Source organism: Schistocerca serialis, chromosome 1 (genome assembly GCF_023864345.2).
Source record: "Schistocerca serialis cubense isolate TAMUIC-IGC-003099 chromosome 1, iqSchSeri2.2, whole genome shotgun sequence".
Lineage (NCBI taxonomy): Eukaryota > Metazoa > Arthropoda > Insecta > Orthoptera > Acrididae > Schistocerca > Schistocerca serialis.
Genome location: NC_064638.1, coordinates 347049905 through 347068655, shown reverse-complemented (window position 1 = coordinate 347068655; position 18751 = coordinate 347049905). Strand labels below are relative to the sequence as shown.

General features: G+C 44.6%; 1 protein-coding gene across 1 annotated transcript in view; it reads left to right on the top strand.

Annotated features, from left to right (window-relative positions):
* LOC126457405 (tyrosine-protein kinase Dnt-like) overlaps positions 1-18751 on the top strand; it is a 233936-nt gene that overhangs the window by 182873 nt on the left and 32312 nt on the right. The window contains exons 6-7 of the mRNA XM_050093674.1: positions 8921-9239; positions 13607-13772. Of these exons, the coding sequence (XP_049949631.1) occupies positions 8921-9239; positions 13607-13772 (485 nt within the window). The remainder of the gene's footprint in view (positions 1-8920; positions 9240-13606; positions 13773-18751) is intronic.

The following is an 18751-nucleotide window of genomic DNA, read 5'->3' as shown; positions in this document are numbered from 1 at the left end:
ACAGAAAATCCTAGGAAGTTCTGGTCTTACATAAAATCAGTATGTGGCTCGAAACAGCATATCCAGACTCTCCGGGATAATGATGGCACTGAAACAGAGGATGACAAGCGTAAAGCTGAAATACTAAACACCTTCTTCCAAGGCTGTTTCACAGAGGAAGACCGCATTGCAGTTCCTTCTCTAAATCCTTGCACAAACGAAAAAATGGCTGACATCGAAATAAGTGTCCAAGGAATAGAAAAGCAACTGAAATCACTCAACAGAGGAAAGTCCACTGGACCTGGCGGGATACCAATTCGATTCTACACAGAATACGCGAAAGAACTTGCCCCCCTTCTAACAGCCGTGTACCGCAAGTCTCTAGAGGAACGGAAGGTCCCAAATGATTGGAAAAGAGCACAGGTAATCCCAGTCTTCAAGAAGGGTCGTCGAGCAGATGCGAAAAACTGTAGACCTATATCTCTGACGTCGATCTGTTGTAGAATTTTAGAACATGTTTTTTGCTCGCGTATCATGTCGTTTCTGGAAACCCAGAATCTACTCTGTAGGAATGAACATGGATTCCGGAAACACCGATCGTGTGAGACCCAACTCGCTTTATTTGTTCATGAGACCCAGAAATTATTAGATAGGGTAAGCATGATAGCGTTACGGAGTTGTTTAGCAAACAGACAAACAGACTCTGCAAGAGAGGCGCTCTGCATCGCGGTGTAGCTTGCTGTCCAGGATCGAGAGGGTGCGTTTCTGGATGAGGTATCGAATATATTGCTTCCCCCTACTTATACCTCCCGAGGAGATCACGAATGTAAAATTAGAGAGATCCGAGCTCGCACGGAGGCTTTCCGGCAGTTGTTCTTCCCGCGAACCATACGCGACTGGAACAGGAAAGGGAGGTAATGACAGTGGCACGTAAAGTGCCCTCCACCACACACCTTTGGGTGGCTTGCGGAGTAATAAATGTAGATGTAGATGGGTCAGCCCGGCAGACAGGTAACCGAAGGTCCCCGGCTTCGATTCCCGGCGTCGTCGGAGATTTTCTCCGCTCGGGGACAGGGTGTTGTGTGGCCCTTCCATTGGTATGGTCATCGCTGACACGAAAATTACCTCAAAAACACTGTCATATCGTCTTTTCACTATTGAGACGGCTGCATGGGCGCAAACCGAAAGCCAATGAATTGATATAAATTTTAAAAAAAGAAACCTGCAATGCCATATATGATCGGCAATAGTGGAGTTGATTGATAGTCCAGTCATTCCAACAAAGACTTTTCCTTGTGCGCAGGAACTGCGTTATGCTTTTGACATTGTCAGTTGTTCCCTATTGCCCTCAACCGATCTGAGAAAGTCTTTGGTCTTTTTTGCCTCTTCAGAAGTAGTTTGCACAGCGTACGGCCTATTCTATTCGACACCCTGGGAATTTATGGCATATAGGCCGTATCCGACCTTTCTTCTTTCCCTGCATCATTCTGTCGAGTGTTGGATTTCGAGACACCACCTACGTAATGTGCGAGGGTTGCTCAGGAAGAAACGCACCGCATTTTTTTCTCAGCTGAAAACAATGCTACGAACGTGAAACTTTACGTATTTATTAATTGAATTCTTCCGAGTGAGCGCGTCAAGTTTGCGTCACTTCCGACTGATAGCTTAACTGCAGGACAGTTTCAAATGGTGTCTGTAGATGATGTAAGTTACAAGCAAGTTCCCGTCATTGAAGTTCTCACAACAGAGAAAGAAGATGTGGGGAATATTCACAAACGCTTGTGCGAAGTCTGTGAAGCATCTGCTGTCGACAGAAGTACTAATGCAGCTGGACACGGAGGGTGAGGTCATCAGAAGTCGGTTCGACGAGGCTCAACCATTTGCAGCGGTCGGGGAGACCATCCACGGCTGTCTCCCCTGACATGTTGCACCGCACTGATGTAATTAGCGAGAACAGACGCATTACGACTCGGCTGTTGGCGCTGCGTCTGTCAATCAGTAAAGGAAGTGTGGATGCAATTATCCGCACTCTTGGCTATTCAAAAGTGCGTACAAGATGGGTCCCGCGGTCTCTAATGGTGATCACAAATCGCACAGAAAAAAAAACATTTGTCTTGATTTGTTGCAACGTTTTGAAGCTGAGTGGAAGGCGTTCTTGTCCCGGATTGTGACAGGTGATGAAAGCTCGGTTAACCATTTCGAGCTCGAAACAAAACGACAATCCACGGAATGGCGCCATTCCCATTCCCCACAGAAGAAAAAATTCGAAGAAGATGCTTCCGCCAGTAAGGTCATGATCACCGCTTTCTGGGACTGTGAAGGTGTGATTCTCATTGCTGTGATGACAAGAGGAGATACCACTAATTCAGAAGCATGTGTCAACACATTAACAAAACTCAAGACGCGCTTCCGGCGACTTCGACGCCAAGGAAACCCAGGAGATATTTTGCTGCAACATGATAACGCTCCGCCTCTTACAAGTCTGACGATTGCTGCACAAATCGCAAAACAGGGTTCGACAGTGTTACCCCATCAGCCCTACAGCCTTGACCAAGCCCCCTCAGACTTCCACTTGTTTGGGCCATTAAAGGTTGCCATTCGTGGAAGCCATTTTGAGGACGATGAGGAGGTGATTCACACTGTGAAGCACTGGTCCCGGCACCAGGACATGGATAGGTACCGACAGGCATACACGCCTTTGTTTCGCGCTGGAGGAGGGCCATAGAACGGGATGGTGTTTTATTCGTGTGTGTAATTTAATGTTCAATAAAGGACTGTAGAAGAAAAAAATGCGGGCATTTCTTTCTGGGAAACCCTCGTACTATTGCTTCTCTGAACCTTTTCCCGGTCAGATGTAGCGGCTGCCAAACTCGTGTGCGTTTTGTATGTTGGGATCGTATGGGCTCGCAGCAGAGTGATCATCAGCGCCCTTACACTCATTAAAACAAACGAATGGGGATACGATCGCATATTCGTCTTACGCGCATTATGAGCGTATTAAGCATCCCTCTTTTCTGGCTGAGGTGCGTATTTCACAGTTTGTGCAGTTATTGGTCCGTGTGTGTCGGTTTTCGATACACGTTCTGTCCCAAATTCTCATCATTCCACGTACCCAGCACATCTAGAAAGGGTAGAAGTTGGGCCTTTTCTACTGCAGTAAATTTTATCTTGACGTACAGACTGTTCAGATGTCTTAGGAAGCCACCCAACTGTCACTTACTATGGCTGCCATCGTTTCAGGGACAGCTCAGCACAGTATCTTTGTACCATTACTGAACGCTAGCAAGAGGTGCAAAACAGTAATCTTCAACAATAAAGTTATCCAAATTGAATGGCTCTTAACGTACAAATGCAAATGACGGGAAAACCAACCAAGCAGAAACGAGCAGTACTGAATTTCCGTTCGAGGATGACTAGTAAACTCGGCATCACTGTTGTCATCAGCGATTACCGAACGTGATTTGAAGGAGGTTGTTTCCAGACATGACTGACAACGCGTACCATCGTCATTTGGAGTGTTGTGCAGCTATTAAAAATAAAAAAATAAATAAAAGTAATTAAAAGTAAAAGGATAAATGGTGGTAAGAAATCAAATAAAATTCAGTTGCTCTCTATCCTGACACTGTGTGTCTCGTGTCCCTTGTACGAAAATATTCAGAAAATGTCCCTCGACAACCAGAATGAGATTTTCACTCGGCAGCGGCGTGAGCGCTGTTATGAAACTTCCTGGCAGAATAAAACGGCGTGCCGGATCGTGACTCGAACTCGGGACCTCTGCCTTTCGGGGGCAAGTACTCTACGGACTGAGCTACGCAAGTACGACTCACGACCCCTCCTCACAGCTTCAGTTCTGCCAGTACCTCATCTCCTGCCTTCCAGACTTCACAGAAGGTTCGCAGAAGAGCTTCTACATCTACATCTACATCTATACTCCGCGAGCCACCTTACGGTGTGTGGCGGAGGGTACTTATTGTACCACTATCTGATCCCCCCTTCCCTGTTCCATTCACGAATTGTGCGTGGGAAGAACGACTGCTTGTAAGTCTCCGTATTTGCTCTAATTTCTCGGATCTTTTCGTTGTGATCATTACGCGAGATATATGTGGGCGGTAGTAATATGTTGCCCATCTCTTCCCGGAATGTGCTCTCTCGTAATTTCGATAATAAACCTCTCCGTATTGCGTAACGCCTTTCTTGAAGTGTCCGCCACTGGAGCTTGTTCAGCATCTCCGTAACGCTCTCGCGCTGACTAAATGTCCCCATGACGAATCGCGCTGCTTTTCGCTGGATCATGTCTATCTCTTCTATTAATCCAACCTGGTAAGGGTCCCATACTGATGAGCAATACTCAAGAATCGGACGAACAAGCGTTTTGTAAGCTACTTCTTTCGTCGATGAGTCACATTTTCTTAGAATTCTTCCTATGAATCTCAACCTGGCGCCTGCTTTTCCCACTATTTGTTTTATGTGATCATTCCACTTCAGATCGCTCCGGATAGTAACTCCTAAGTATTTTACGGTCGTTACCGCTTCCAATGATTTACCACCTATGGCATAATCGTACTGGAATGGATTTCTGCCCCTATGTATGCGCATTATATTACATTTATCTACGTTTAGGGAAAGCTGCCAGCTGTCGCACCATGCATTAATCCTCTGCAGGTCCTCCTGGAGTACGTACGAGTCTTCTGATGTTGCTACTTTCTTGTAGACAACCGTGTCATCTGCAAATAGCCTCACGGAGCTACCGATGTTGTCAACTAAGTCATTTATGTATATTGTAAACAATAAAGGTCCTATCACGCTTCCCTGCGGTACTCCCGAAATTACCTCTACATCTGCAGATTTTGAACCGTTAAGAATGACATGTTGTGTTCTTTCTTCTAGGAAATCCTGAATCCAATCACAAACCTGGTCCGATATTCCGTAAGCTCGTATTTTTTTCACTAAACGTAAGTGCGGAACCGTATCAAATGCCTTCCTGAAGTCCAGGAATACGGCATCAATCTGCTCACCAGTGTCTACGGCACTGTGAATTTCTTGGGCAAATAGGGCGAGCTGAGTTTCACATGATCTCTGTTTGCGGAATCCATGTTGGTTATGATGAAGGAGATTTGTATTATCTAAGAACGTCATAATACGAGAACACAAAACATGTTCCATTATTCTACAACAGATTGACGTAAGCGAAATAGGCCTATAATTATTCGCATCTGATTTATGACCCTTCTTGAAAATGGGAACGACCTGCGCTTTCTTCCAGTCGCTAGGTACTTTACGTTCTTCCAGCGATCTACGATAAATTGCTGATAGAAAGGGGGCAAGTTCTTTAGCATAATCACTGTAGAATCTTAAGGGTATCTCGTCTGGTCCGGATGCTTTTCCGCTACTAAGTGATAGCAGTTATTTTTCAATTCCGATATCGTTTATTTCAATATTTTCCATTTTGGCGTCCGTGCGACGGCTGAAGTCAGGGACCGTGTTACGATTTTCCGCAGTGAAACAGTTTCGGAACACTGAATTCAGTATTTCTGCCTTTCTTCGGTCGTCCTCTGTTTCGGTGCCATCGTGGTCAACGAGTGACTGAATAGGGGATTTAGATCCGCTTACCGATTTTACATATGACCAAAACTTTTTAGGGTTCTTGTTTAGATTGTTTGCCAATGTTTTATGTTCGAATTCGTTGAATGCTTCTCTCATTGCTCTCTTTACGCTCTTTTTCGCTTCGTTCAGCTTTTCCTTATCAGCTATGATTCGACTACTCTTAAACCTATGATGAAGCTTTCTTTGTTTCCGTAGTACCTTTCGTACATGATTGTTATACCACGGTGGATCTTTCCCCTCGCTTTGGACCTTAGTCGGTACGAACTTATCTAAGGCGTACTGGACGATGTTCCTGAATTTTTTCCATTTTTGTTCCACATCCTCTTCCTCAGAAATGAGCTTCTCCATTCCTCTTCTCATATTTTCTTGGTTCTTATGTGAAATGTACAATGATAGCTGTATAATCGCTAAGCAGTCAGTTTCAGGTGCCAGCTGCTCTTCAATTTTTCTCTACAGCATTCCAGGAAAACAACGTTGCCTTTCTTCCAACCATTCCTACTTGAGTTCACAACGCGTCTCTTTAATACTCACATGTTGATCGAACCTACTAGTATCACATCTGGCAACCCACCTCTGAATTACTTCAAAGTCTTCCTTTAATCTGACCTGGAAGGGATACCCAGCACTTGAGCAGTACTCAGTAATGCGTTGCATTAGTTTTCAGAATACTGTCTCCTTTATACATGAGCCAAAGTTTTCTAAAATTCTCCCATTACATCGAAGTCGAACATTTACGTACCCTACTACCGTGCTCGCCATTTGCAACATATTGGAATATTACGAGATTGTTTTACCTACTCATCTGGATTAATTACGTTTTTCTACATTTAGAGCAAGCACCATAAACTAAACTTCTATCCTCATAAAGTCACTCAACGACGACACCTTTCCATACACCACAGCATCATCAGTAAACAGCTGTAGATTACTGCTTGCCATGCTCATGAGATGCTTTATGTATGTAGAGAATAAAAACGGTCCAATCACACTTCCCTGCTCCTCTCCCGCCCCCCCCCCCCCCCCTTCACGGACACCGTTGTTGTCTGCCATAAAAGCTCACCGTCGAGCACAACGTACAGGGTTCGCTTACTTGACAAGTCTTTGAGCCAAAAATGTATCTGGGAACCTATACCATATAGTCGTAACTTCGTTAACAGTCTGCGGTCTACTGATGAAGTGCCGCAGTAGTTGAAAGAGAGTCGGAAGCATTAAAAATGCATGACTCCCCATTGCATCATTACGTATACTCAGTAAGATCTCACAACACATCATTCTGTGTGCAGCTTTCGTCGTCTGCGAAATTGAGATAGTATCCACAGTACCACCCAAAAATCTAATTCAGGTTAAAGTAGTTGAACAGTAATAGATATAACGAAAAATTTTCGATATTCCTATGGCGTTTCTCTGTCATTGTCAAGTTACGGTCGTGTAGCGTCAATAATTATACAGGATCTCACAGAAATGTTGTAAAGACCTCGATGGGTAACAGAGAGTGTCTTGCGGATCAAAGTGAGGACCGGATATCGGAAACGTCGTCCAAAGACGCTATGAGGCACCTACATCTACATCTACATCCATACTGCGCAAGCCACCTGACGGCGTGTGGCGGAGCCTACTATTAAGTCATCCCTTAGGCAACAAATGTGACTTTGTACACCGAAGGACTGACTGTATGCAGTACCTATCGCACTGTAGTTCTTTTTTCAGTGATCGAGACTGATTCCAATGATCGCCAGTGGAGAAGATGGAGTTATCTGCTGCATGGAAAGGCCTTGTCTCCTATGAATGTAATGCTCGGTTGCCTCGGTGGGTGACGGTTTCGGACATGAGTTTGCAGCTGAAACCCTTAATATCTCAAATTTTTTCTACTATTCGGGTGAGAAGTAAACGGCAGATGGAAATCCTCATCTGAAACCGTCATCCGCCAAGGCAATAGATCATCGCATTCATAGAAGACAAGGCCTGTCTATGCAGCAGCTATCCTCGTGTTCTGTACTGGCGATCGTGGCAGGCAATCATGATCATGTAGTAACAAACAACATTGAGAAACGTTCCGCCTACAGCCCATCAGCGTAGAAAATGACGTGTGCAGCCGGAAGGGGACCTAGTGGAAGGTAACAGTGCCTATAGGCTATCTTGGACTCTCTGTAGCGTTTTCGGATGACTTTGTCAGACACAGTTCCTATCCTCGATTAGTTTCCTTAGGTAGTCTCGACAACCCCTTAAAGATTGTCGCAACATCTATGAACATGCTGTGCTGGCCCCAGTAACTAGTGATTTTGATAATGGCGACGTCGCTATCTCATTATTGGGTATCGTCGTTTTTGTCGTTTCTCATTGGTGCACAAGAATTACTTGTCTGCCAGCAGCATATAATGGGTACAACTACAGACATTTCTGACGGTGACTGAGGACGATGTACTGAACAGCAATAGATCAGTATTTATGTCATTTGCAGACTAATAATTATAGCTATTACAAAACCCGCCAGGGTAGGCGAGAGCACTAACGCGCTGCTTCCTGGACTCGGGAAGGCGCGCCGGCCCCGGATCAGATCCGACCGGTGGATTAACGACGAAGGCCGGTGTGCCAGCCATCCTGGATGTGGTTTTTAGGCGGTTTCCCACATCTCGCTAGGTGAATACCGGGCTGGTCCCCACGTTCCGCCTCAGTTACACGCGTCGCAGACATTTGAAACACGTTCGCACTGTTCCACGATTTACACTAAATGCAGACAGCTGGGGTAGACTGATTCCGTCCCTGGGGGTACGGGGTGGCGGCAGGAAGGGTATCCGGCTCCCCTAAAACTAACCTTGCCAAATCCGTTCTAACCACGCTGACCCTGCGATCGCTGCGGGACTATGGCGCAAGCGAAAGAAAGGAAGAAATTACAGCTATTACAAGTCGCGTCTTTTCAGGTTGGGTAGTACCTACAAGTACTATCGTGGCAAGAACAAGCCAATTGTGAATATTTTTTTTGTCACTGGGCTTGGATAGAAGACAGTATAATCACAAACTTCCGTCAATCTTGTAGACACTCTGCCACCACCATTCTCCAAGGTAGCAGAGGATGTGCCCATTGCATGCTCTTAGCAAAGTTGTTCTGTAATGTACGGTATTTCTCCAGTGCAGAGTTTCATGCAATCTTCTGGAATTTTAGAACCTCTTGTCTGAAAGCGAATGTCATATTGGACAGGTCAGAAGAGATGACGAGCTTTTGGTGAAGTCCAGAAGACAGACTCGGTGTTAAATTTTGCAGAAGGTGCCTTACTGGTAGTGAGACTAGAAGCAAGTGTAGCTGGGGCGTGTACAAGGACACCTGCTGCCGCTTGCGCAGCACTACGTACACGAGCGCGGCGTACGGCAGCAGCCCGAACGTGTTCATCCGGCTGGAGGCGCTGGGCCGCGCGGGCAGCGTGGCCAGCGGCAGCTACGCCACCATCGCCAGCTTCACCAAGGTGGCGCCCGCCGCCGCCGCCGCCGCCGCCGCGTCGCCGCTGCCGTCGCAGGCGCACTCGCTGTCGCAGCCGCCCTGCCCCTACGCCACCACCTTCCTGTCCGGCACCGCCACTTCTGACGACTACCACGTCTACGCCAAGCCCGCCTCCCTCTGCCCCACGTACTACGCTTCGTCTCGCCTGTCGCAGCTGTCTCAGGTAAGTGCCGTTCTGAAGTGATGGGTAAGTGTGTAAACCTTTCATACCCTCCCTGCTAACGTGCTGCTTTCAGAGCGGGAAGCGTGCCGGTCCATGGCACGAATCCGCCCGGCGGATTAATGTCGAGGTACGGTCTGCCGGCCAGCCTGTGGATGGTTTTAAGGTGGTTTTCCATCTACCTTGGCGAATGCGGGCTGGTTCCCCTTATGCCACCTTAGTTACACTGTGTCCGCGACTGCTGCGCAAACACCATTGCCACGTACGTGTACACCACAATTGTTCTACTACGAAAACATTTGGGGTTACACTCGTCTGCCATGAGACTTTCCCGGGCGTTCCACTGGGGGCCGAACCGCATTATAATGTTGGGTTGGTGTGGGGCGGCGATGGGGTGGCTGGACTGCTGTGGGTTTGCGAACCACTGAGGGCTACGGTGGAACGAAGCCTCTACGTCGTTTCTAAGTCCCCGGTCCAATACATTCATTTAACACATACAAACCTTTGATAACATTACTTGATAACATTCCTGTCTCTTCGTGATTGGTGATTCGAGTGTTACCTCCAGAAAGGGGGTGGGTGAGAGCTTTAATGTAGTCTCAGGTGCTGTTCTCATTGAGGCGGTACAATACAATAAAAGTTATGTTACCCTACGATTAACCGCGTGGCGCTCATACTCCCACAGGTCTGATACGACAAGCAAGAAGACACAACAGGTGGCCACAGCCTCACGTGTGACACGGCGATGTCAGCATCGTGATGGACATCTTTAAAAACTGTACCCTATTCACTAGAGATTTGAAAGACGTATGGCTCTCCTTCCAGCACTAACAACAATTTCGGTATGTATATACACACGGGAAGCCAGGAGAGAAAATTTGTATCAAGGCCGGGATCCGAAAGCGCGTCTCCTGCTAACTAGGCAGGTGCGCTAACCATTACGCCACCCTGGCACAGTGGCTTTGCACAACTGCCTCTACTACCGTGGCACACCTCAATCCAAATTGCATTCACGCCCCAGCCCATTTCACATTCCCCCTAAACTCAAATAGCGTTGCTATCTGTACAACTGCACTGAAATAGCACCTCAGCATCGAATGAAACTGGGAACCCTGTGTTAAACCCGGGCATAGGTGTTTCATTCAAATGAAACCTTATGGCTGAAGAGACGTTCGCATATGCCAAATATCTATAGTGTATGAGTGCAGACTGACTGAGGAGAGAGCTGTGGTGGGGATAGTCCGTCCAGTTATGCAGAGTCACGGCGTCAGGAAGGAGTATTGGTTAGTTTATCTGCCTGATGAGCAGGAGACCTGGGTTCGAATACCAGCCTTGGTACAAATTTTCGCTTGTTGCTTCAGTCTGCGTGTATATGTCACAGATGTTTGAGACTCAAAAAGTTCTCTTGAGCACGTAGTTCCGTTTGAATTTTTGTACGTTACCACATTTGGCATACATCACTGTACGACTTAAATTGCACCAAAATAAAACTTGCCAGAGACAGCATTTTTTACTGTAAACCTGTCAAAATATTATCTGTGTTTTGCTTTATTTCGAAGTGTAACAGCACCTATTGGCAGACGTAAGAAGGAAACCAATTCGTCATTAAGTTGTGATACCATATTATAAGACGCAAAAATTAATTTTTTAGTAAGTAGTTCCAACAAAGTAGAATGCAAAACTTGCATAGCAGAGGGCTTGTGCGGTGCGAATCCCAAAACAAAGGTTTTTCATTTTTAACACAAAAAGTTAAACCTTTACATAGAAAGTAAATACAGGGACTTCATCTACATCAACCAATTTTTTTAGACGTCTCAAATGACTTGAAATTTTCGTCTCCACTTCTCGTACAATGCAACCAGCACTCCGTATTGTGTCGGGTGATACGACAGGGAATCGTATTTTTTTTTTATTTTTTTATTGTTCCGTGGGACCAAATTAAGGAGAAGTCTCCATGGTCATGGAACGAGTCAATACATGAAATTATTACACGATATTCGAAACAGATAAAATGAAATATAAAAAACATATTCAGGTGACAAGTCGTAAGTTTAAATAAAGAAAATCAACAATGTAACACCGGAATTTGCTTAATTTTTTAGCTCTTCCAGGAGCTCCTCGACAGAATAGAAGGAGTGAGCCATGAGAAAACTCTTCAGTTTAGACTTAAAAGAGTTTGGGCTACTGCTAAGATTTTTGAGCTCTTGTGGTAGCTTATTGAAAATGGATGCAGCAGAATTCTGCACTCTTTTCTGTACAAGAGTCAAGGAAGTGCAATCCACATGCAGATTGGATTTCTGCCTAGTATTAACTGAGTGAAAGCTACTAACTCTTGGGAATAGGCTAACATTGCTAACAACAAACGACATTAAAGAAAATATATACAGTGAGGGCAAAGTCAGAATTCCCAGACTATTAAATAGGGGTCGACAAGAGGTTCTCGAACTTACACCACATATAGCTGTAACATCCCGTTTTTGAGCCACAAATACCCTTTTTGAATCAGAAGAATAATCCAAAAAATAATACCATACGACATAAGCGTATGAAAATATGCGAAGTAGACTACTTTTCGTGTTGAAGTGTCACGTATTTCAGATACTGTTCTAATGTTAAATAAAGCAGCATTTAGTTTCTGAACAAGATCCTGGATATGGGCTTTCCACAACAGCTTACTATCGGTGTTGTATTGCTGCCGTTCTATTTTTAACCAATCAAGACGTTACATTTCCGCGTTCCACCAATGTGGGTTGCTTGGGCGTCATATGGCAAGTCACTCCCACATCATACCGCATGTTCCATCGCGTCGTAGAGAACCACGCCTTACGGTGTGAGTATATGCTACTCGAAAAAGAATCAGTAACTGGTAATATTATAATGTATTGCAATACGGTTCAACTTGACCACTGCCCTATGTAATGAATCCTTTCGAACAATGCGATAAGCTCGCTGAATGGATACCTAACCAAAAGCCTTAATGTACACACCGATATTACAGATTTGGGATGGATCTCATTAGAAGACATGCAGGAGCGGCTGGATGCACATAGCAGCAGACATGTACAGAAATGTCTTCACCTTTCCAACACTTGATGCCAGATGACATATGTAGCAAAACAATGCCTGACAAACATTGAGCAGAAGGTGTCTGCAACGCATCAGAGCTATTCAGGGTGGTCAGAAACAATCCGGGATGTTTATACGGGCGTTGCAGGGTGGGCTGTGCTGAGAATCAATTGCTAAGAAAAAAATCCGTAGTACTGTTCCCAAATTAATTAGCATTGAAGTTAGCCAAATAGGCCGTTGTACGTGCAATTTCAAGTAGTCTCCCAGATAAAATTAGTGTCGGTTCTCATAGCGCTGACGGCCGGTGTGGCCGTGCGGTTCTAGGCGCTTCAGTCTGGGACCACGTGACCGCTATGGTCGCAGGTTCGAATCCTGCCTCGGGCATGGACGTGTGTGATGTCCTTAGGTTAGTTAGGTATAAGTAGTTCTAAGTTCTAGGGGACTGATGACCACAGATGTTAAGTCCCATGGTGCTCAGAGCCATTTGAACCATCTCATAGCGCAGATGATAGCGCACGAGAGTGCTCAGACTTTGGCACTGCTTCGAGCCTTGCTACCGACGCGCTCTGTTGTTCGCTTCTAGGAAACGAAGGAGACGTTCTGCGTCATTGTCTCTGGGGCCGCTTGAAATTGCGCGCGCAACGGCCCGACCGGCTAACGTAAAAATAAGTTAACTCGGAAACGGCGCAACATATTGATCTTTTGTCTTAACAATTTTTTCTCAGCACAACCTACCCTGCAACACGCTTACAAGCTTTTCAGACTGTTTCCGTTCACCCTGTAGAGATTTACGCTTGTCGCTAGGTCATTTTGTTCACAAATAGAATGTGTATTTTGTAGTTACGTACTTAAATGCGACGTTTTGGTTTTGGAGTAACCCAGAGAAAGACAAAGAAGCGTAAAATCACCACCACAATGGCCGCCGAGGCACCTATCATACTGTTCGCTGCTCACTGTAGAACAGTTATCACGCTGTTAGGCCTTTGTGGATATGATAAAACCATTACCATCCGATGCTTAAGGAGTTCGTCTTTTTTCTTAATTTACTAGCATAGTTAAGGTTAATGATAATTTGTAGCATGTTTACACAAGTTTCTGCATATTTTTAATCAGTTCTTCGCTAATGACCGTAGCAGTTTTGCGCCCTTAAACCATAATAAAAATTAGTTCTTTTTTCCGATTCTTGTATTCAATGAAAGAGTAATGATAATCAGAGTTGACGCAGCGATACCGTGTTAAGGGTAGACTGTGTGCTGTAGTGCACACGTTGTCACTGTTTTTAATGCGAGCTCCGTGCGCAGCAGCACTCGCTGTACGACCCGCGGCTGACGGACCCCACGAGCCGGCTGCGCGCCGTCGCCGTGGAGCGGTCGTCCATCTCGGTGCACGAGCTGCTGCACGAGGGCACCTTCGGACGCGTCTACCGGGGCGTCTTCCGCAACCAGCAGGTCACCGTCAAGACCGTCTCCGGTGAGTACCCGACACCGCCAAACACAAGAACACTTGCTGTAATAGTACCGTGATTATCGCCTTTCCATCTCGCTAACGCCAAACTAGAACTGCGACGTGATTTTGGTGAACACTGTCGCTTCAGACTTCAATATCGCACACACTTGCCACATTTTTTTGTATTTACTTACACCGTTAGGTGACCAAAGTCGTGGGGTATCAATATGCGCATATACAGATGGCGTAAGATTCGCGTACACAATGCAGCTTCCCCTGCGAATCTGTCCTTTCTACCCACGTAATTCACGTGAATAGGTTGCCGACGTAATTATAACCACTCCACGGGAGTTAGCACGCTTTGAACGCGTGTGGTACCTGTAGCTACATGCATGGGACATTCCATTTCGGATATCTTAACGGAATTCAGTATTCCGAGATTCACATCGTAAGGAGCATGCCGAAAATACCAACTTTCGGGCATTACCTTCCACCAAAATGTTCATATGTGTGTGAAATCTTATGGGACTTAACTTCTAAGGTCGTCAGCCTCTATGCTTACACACTACTTAACTTAAATTATCCTAAGCACAAACACACACACCCATGCCCGAGGGAGGACTTGAACCTCCGCCGGAACCAGCCGCACGGTCCATGACTGCAGCGCCCTAGACCACTCGGCTAATCCCGCTCGGCTTACCTCCCACCACGAACAACGCAGTGGCCTACAGCCTTCGCTTAACCATCTTGAGCAGCGGGGCTTCAGTAGAGTTGTCTGTCCTAATAGACAAGCAACGCTGTGAGAAATAATCACATAAATGAATGTGGGATGTACGACGAACGTATCCGTTAGTACAGTGCTGCGAAATTGGGAGTTAATGCGCTGTGGCAGCGGATGACCGACGCCGGTGTCTTTGCTAACAATACGACATCGCCTTCTGTTCCTCTCTTCTGGGCTTGTGACCACGACGTTTTACCCCAGGCGACTGGAGAACCGTGAACGGCTCAGACGAGCCCAGATTTCAGATTGTAACAGCTGATGGTAGGATTCGAGTATAGTGCAGGCCCATCGAAAGCATGGGCCCAGGCTGTCACCAAAACACTGTGGAACCTGGAGCTCACTCCATAATGGAGTGGGCTGTGTTTACATGGAATGGACTGAGTCCTCTGGTCCAACAGAACCGACGGGAAATGGTCAAGTTCAGCTACTTGGAGACCATTTGCAGAACCATTCATCGAGTTCATTTTCCCAAACAACGGTGGAATTTTTCTGGATGACAATGCGCCATGTCACCGAGCCACAGTTGTTTCCGGCTGGTTTGGTGACCATTCTGGACAGTTCGAGCTTGTGATTTGGCCACCAAGATCACCAGACACGAATGTCATTGAAAATTTATGGGACGTACTCGAGAGACTAGTTACTGTGGAAAATCTTGCACCGCCAGCAATTTCACAATTATGGTTGATTATAGAGACGGCATGGCTAAATAATTCTGCAGGGTTTTCCAACAACTTGTCGAGTACATGCCACGTCGAGCTGCTGCACTACTATGGACAAAATATGGTCTCACACGATATTAAAAAGTATGTCATGACTTTTGTCACATCAATAAAAGTAAGAGCAGTGGAAATGAACTGTCGGCTCTAAAGTAAATAAGTGGTTCATAACAAAGACTTATTTCGTTGGTTTATGTGACGGTTTGTTTTTAATTGTTACTGTTCTCCAACTTTTGACTGCCCAAGTGCATCAAACGCTAAGTTATGTATTTGTTGTTGCTATGGACGGAAACTAAAGTACGCCACAACAAAAAAGCTGGATCAGAAATGTAGACGACGACAGAAGCAGGCATGAACAGGCAAAGGGCATTGGACAGGAAAATCCTGCGAAATTTTTATGGTCCAGTGAGAGCGGCAGATGGTTGTAGGGTAAGGTAAAACGATGGAATACAACAGTTTATACAATCGAAAGCTATAGCGAAATTTGTTAAATCTGAAAGAATACGCTGCTTAGGGCACTTGGAGTGGATTCCAGATGACAGGATGCCCGAACGATTAACGAAAGGCAGATGGTATTCCACGGGAAGAAGGGGTTACCAATTCTCGAGGGCTGGACAATGTGTTGACTCATCTTACCAAGATGGAGACCCAAGGATGGAAGATAAAAGCCGAGAGAAGGATGATTGAGGAAGATCGTTGAGAAGGCCAAGGCCCATCAAAGGCTGTAGTGCCAAACAAGAAGAAGAAGAAAAGCAAAGAAAAAGTAATAAAAAAGAAAACTTGTGACCAAATCTTATGCTACAATGAAGGAGCATCACCTGCCAGCCAAGTTTGTTGATGATAAACCTGAATTCTCACTCCACAGATCTCCCCACTCCATGAACTCTCTGGGGTAAACATTAATTACTAAAAGCTCGGTTTCTACAAAAAGCTTCGGCAACTACAGCTCTTCTTCTAGAGATAACTGCCGTCGTCTGTTAATCGAGTCAAGCAGGCAACACGTATGACACAATTTCGACACATGAAGGTTTGATACTACCCCGTCTTGCTTCCATTGTCGCTATCCTGAGTTGATTACCTTCGCTCTTCAAGCTGCCGTATAAATGTTGGGGCTTGAAATCTTCGTAATTATTCAGACTCCTCTACACCTTGCCTATTTCAACAACGAGAGTCATGCAAATACCGTGGCCGCACTTCTCAATGGTTTGCCGATGACATATTACTGCAATTGTATCAGTTGAACGAATGAATAACGTATTGAAAAAAAGGCTATGAGAAGAACTTAAAAAAACTAAAACAAAAGTAATGGAATGTAGGCCAATCGAATCGGACGATGCTGTGGGAATTAGGGAACTAGGCACTTACATGTAGTAGATACGTTTTGCTACCTCGGCGAAAAAATAAGTAGTGACAGCAGAATTAGAGAGTGTATAAAGAAACAAATGGACAATAGTATAAAAACGTTTTAAATTGAGCAATTTGTTTACATCTTAAATAAATTTCAATGTTATAAAGTCTATTCGTAATTTGTTTTGTCTGGTATGTAGCCATATATGGAAGTGAAAGGTGTAAGACAAACAGTTCATACAAGAACGGAGTAAAAGCTTCTTAAATGTGTTCCTACAGCAGATTGCCGAAGATAACTGGGTACGTCAAATGATTAATGCGTAGAGTCGAGTAAGTATAAAAAGAAATCTGTCACGAAACTTACCTAAAGGAAGGGGTCGGTTGATACGTCGCACTCTGAGGCATCAAGAAACTCAGCTTAGTGATAGAGAGAAGTGTGGAAAGTAAAAATTGTAGAGGGAGATGAACGTTATAAAACAAACAACCATGTTCAGTTGGACATAAGTTAAAGTATAACTCAACGTGAAAAGCTGGACCAAATCAACCTTCTGAATGAAGACTACAACAACAACAACATAAAATTTTTCATGTCAAAACACTTTGTACGTAACGAAAGTTGTCGAAATAAAAATGTTTCGAGATAGTCGCTCCAAAATAATTATGACACCTCCTGAAAAGAACGAATTAGTAGGTGTGCGCGGTGTCAGACAGCACTACACATTCACCGTCACTAAGTATACAGAAAGTGAACATTCGGATTTTACGACCCAAGTACACACAGTTGCGTTGTTTTACAGTTTTTTTTTGTTGAAATGTTACTCCTCAGGCCATTTAAGTATTTCCAAAGATTTCCCATATTACCGGATATTGTCGAAAGTCTCCCGGTATCGAGAGCTTCGAGCAAATAAATCCTTATCCAAAGCGTCCACTAATTTGGGGATATACATCTTCCTCTTTATGGCCTTAAAACTGGCCTAAGACTAGATAAAGTTAAACAAGGTTAGTGTGTTCACCACGCCACAGTTTTTTACGCTCATCGTCTCACCGCAGCACTGGTAACTGAAATTTGCACCACATGTGGACGCCCACAATCAGCTCATGCATAGCAGGAGCAGTAAGATTGCATCTGATTCCGTTCTTCGATTGTCTATCGTTTTTAATTGATTTCGCACGTCGACTATAGTCGCTAATAGAAAATCTCATTTCATTTTATGTCACGTGATGGAGTAATTTGTATTGTAATTCTAAAATTCATCAGACACACGTCGTTTAGTGATGGAGCAATTTGTATTGTAATTCTAAAATTCGGACACATGTCGAATGCTTTGATGCACGTATTAAGTTCATCGTGATAGCAGTCCTAGTGCTTCGTGCTAATTTACTAAATTTCGTCTGCCTATATAACAGCTGACAGTTCAGCATTTTTCTCCGGTCGAAAACTGCAATCCATCTTAGTAGTTTCAAATACTGCTACTTAGCATATCCTTATTCTGCAGTAACTGCTTCTCTACTACCATCCTGTGTTTTCTCCATGCTACAAGGGATCTTATAGTATCCCAGAAAGTAATTGAAGCCTGACTTGTAATTTGTTAATACCTACCGTCAGTGGTACGGGTTTGCACGATGACTCATTACAAACCTTGTACGCGATCTACTCGTTCATAAGCATTCGCGAAATTATCCCAATACAACGACCATTCAGTTACAATGGAAGAAACGTAAAGTGTAACATAATTTCACAGTAGCTTCGATTGATCTGTACATAACTGCGTTTCTTTTCAGTTCAAAGTCTCGTTGCATTTTTTAAATGGCATCATGTTCTTCATAGACTTCACTATTTACTATATTTTAAAAGATGCGGTACAATCGATATGTAAGAGATGGAAAGAAAATCTGTTTCACAAGATTTATTTTGGGTTGTTGCATTATGGCGTATGTGATATACAGTATTTGCATGTTAGTTGTGGATGAGTTGTGCCACAGTGGTAGGAGAAGTTCACGTTTAAGCATTAAATCACCAGAGTTTTTAAAACTTCAGGTTTTTACTGCAAAATTCTCTCGTGTATTATTCCCTCGTGTAAATGTGCACTCTAAATATTTTTGTTTACACTAGCCGCTAAATACTTTGCACAAATATTTAAAATTACTTACACGAAACA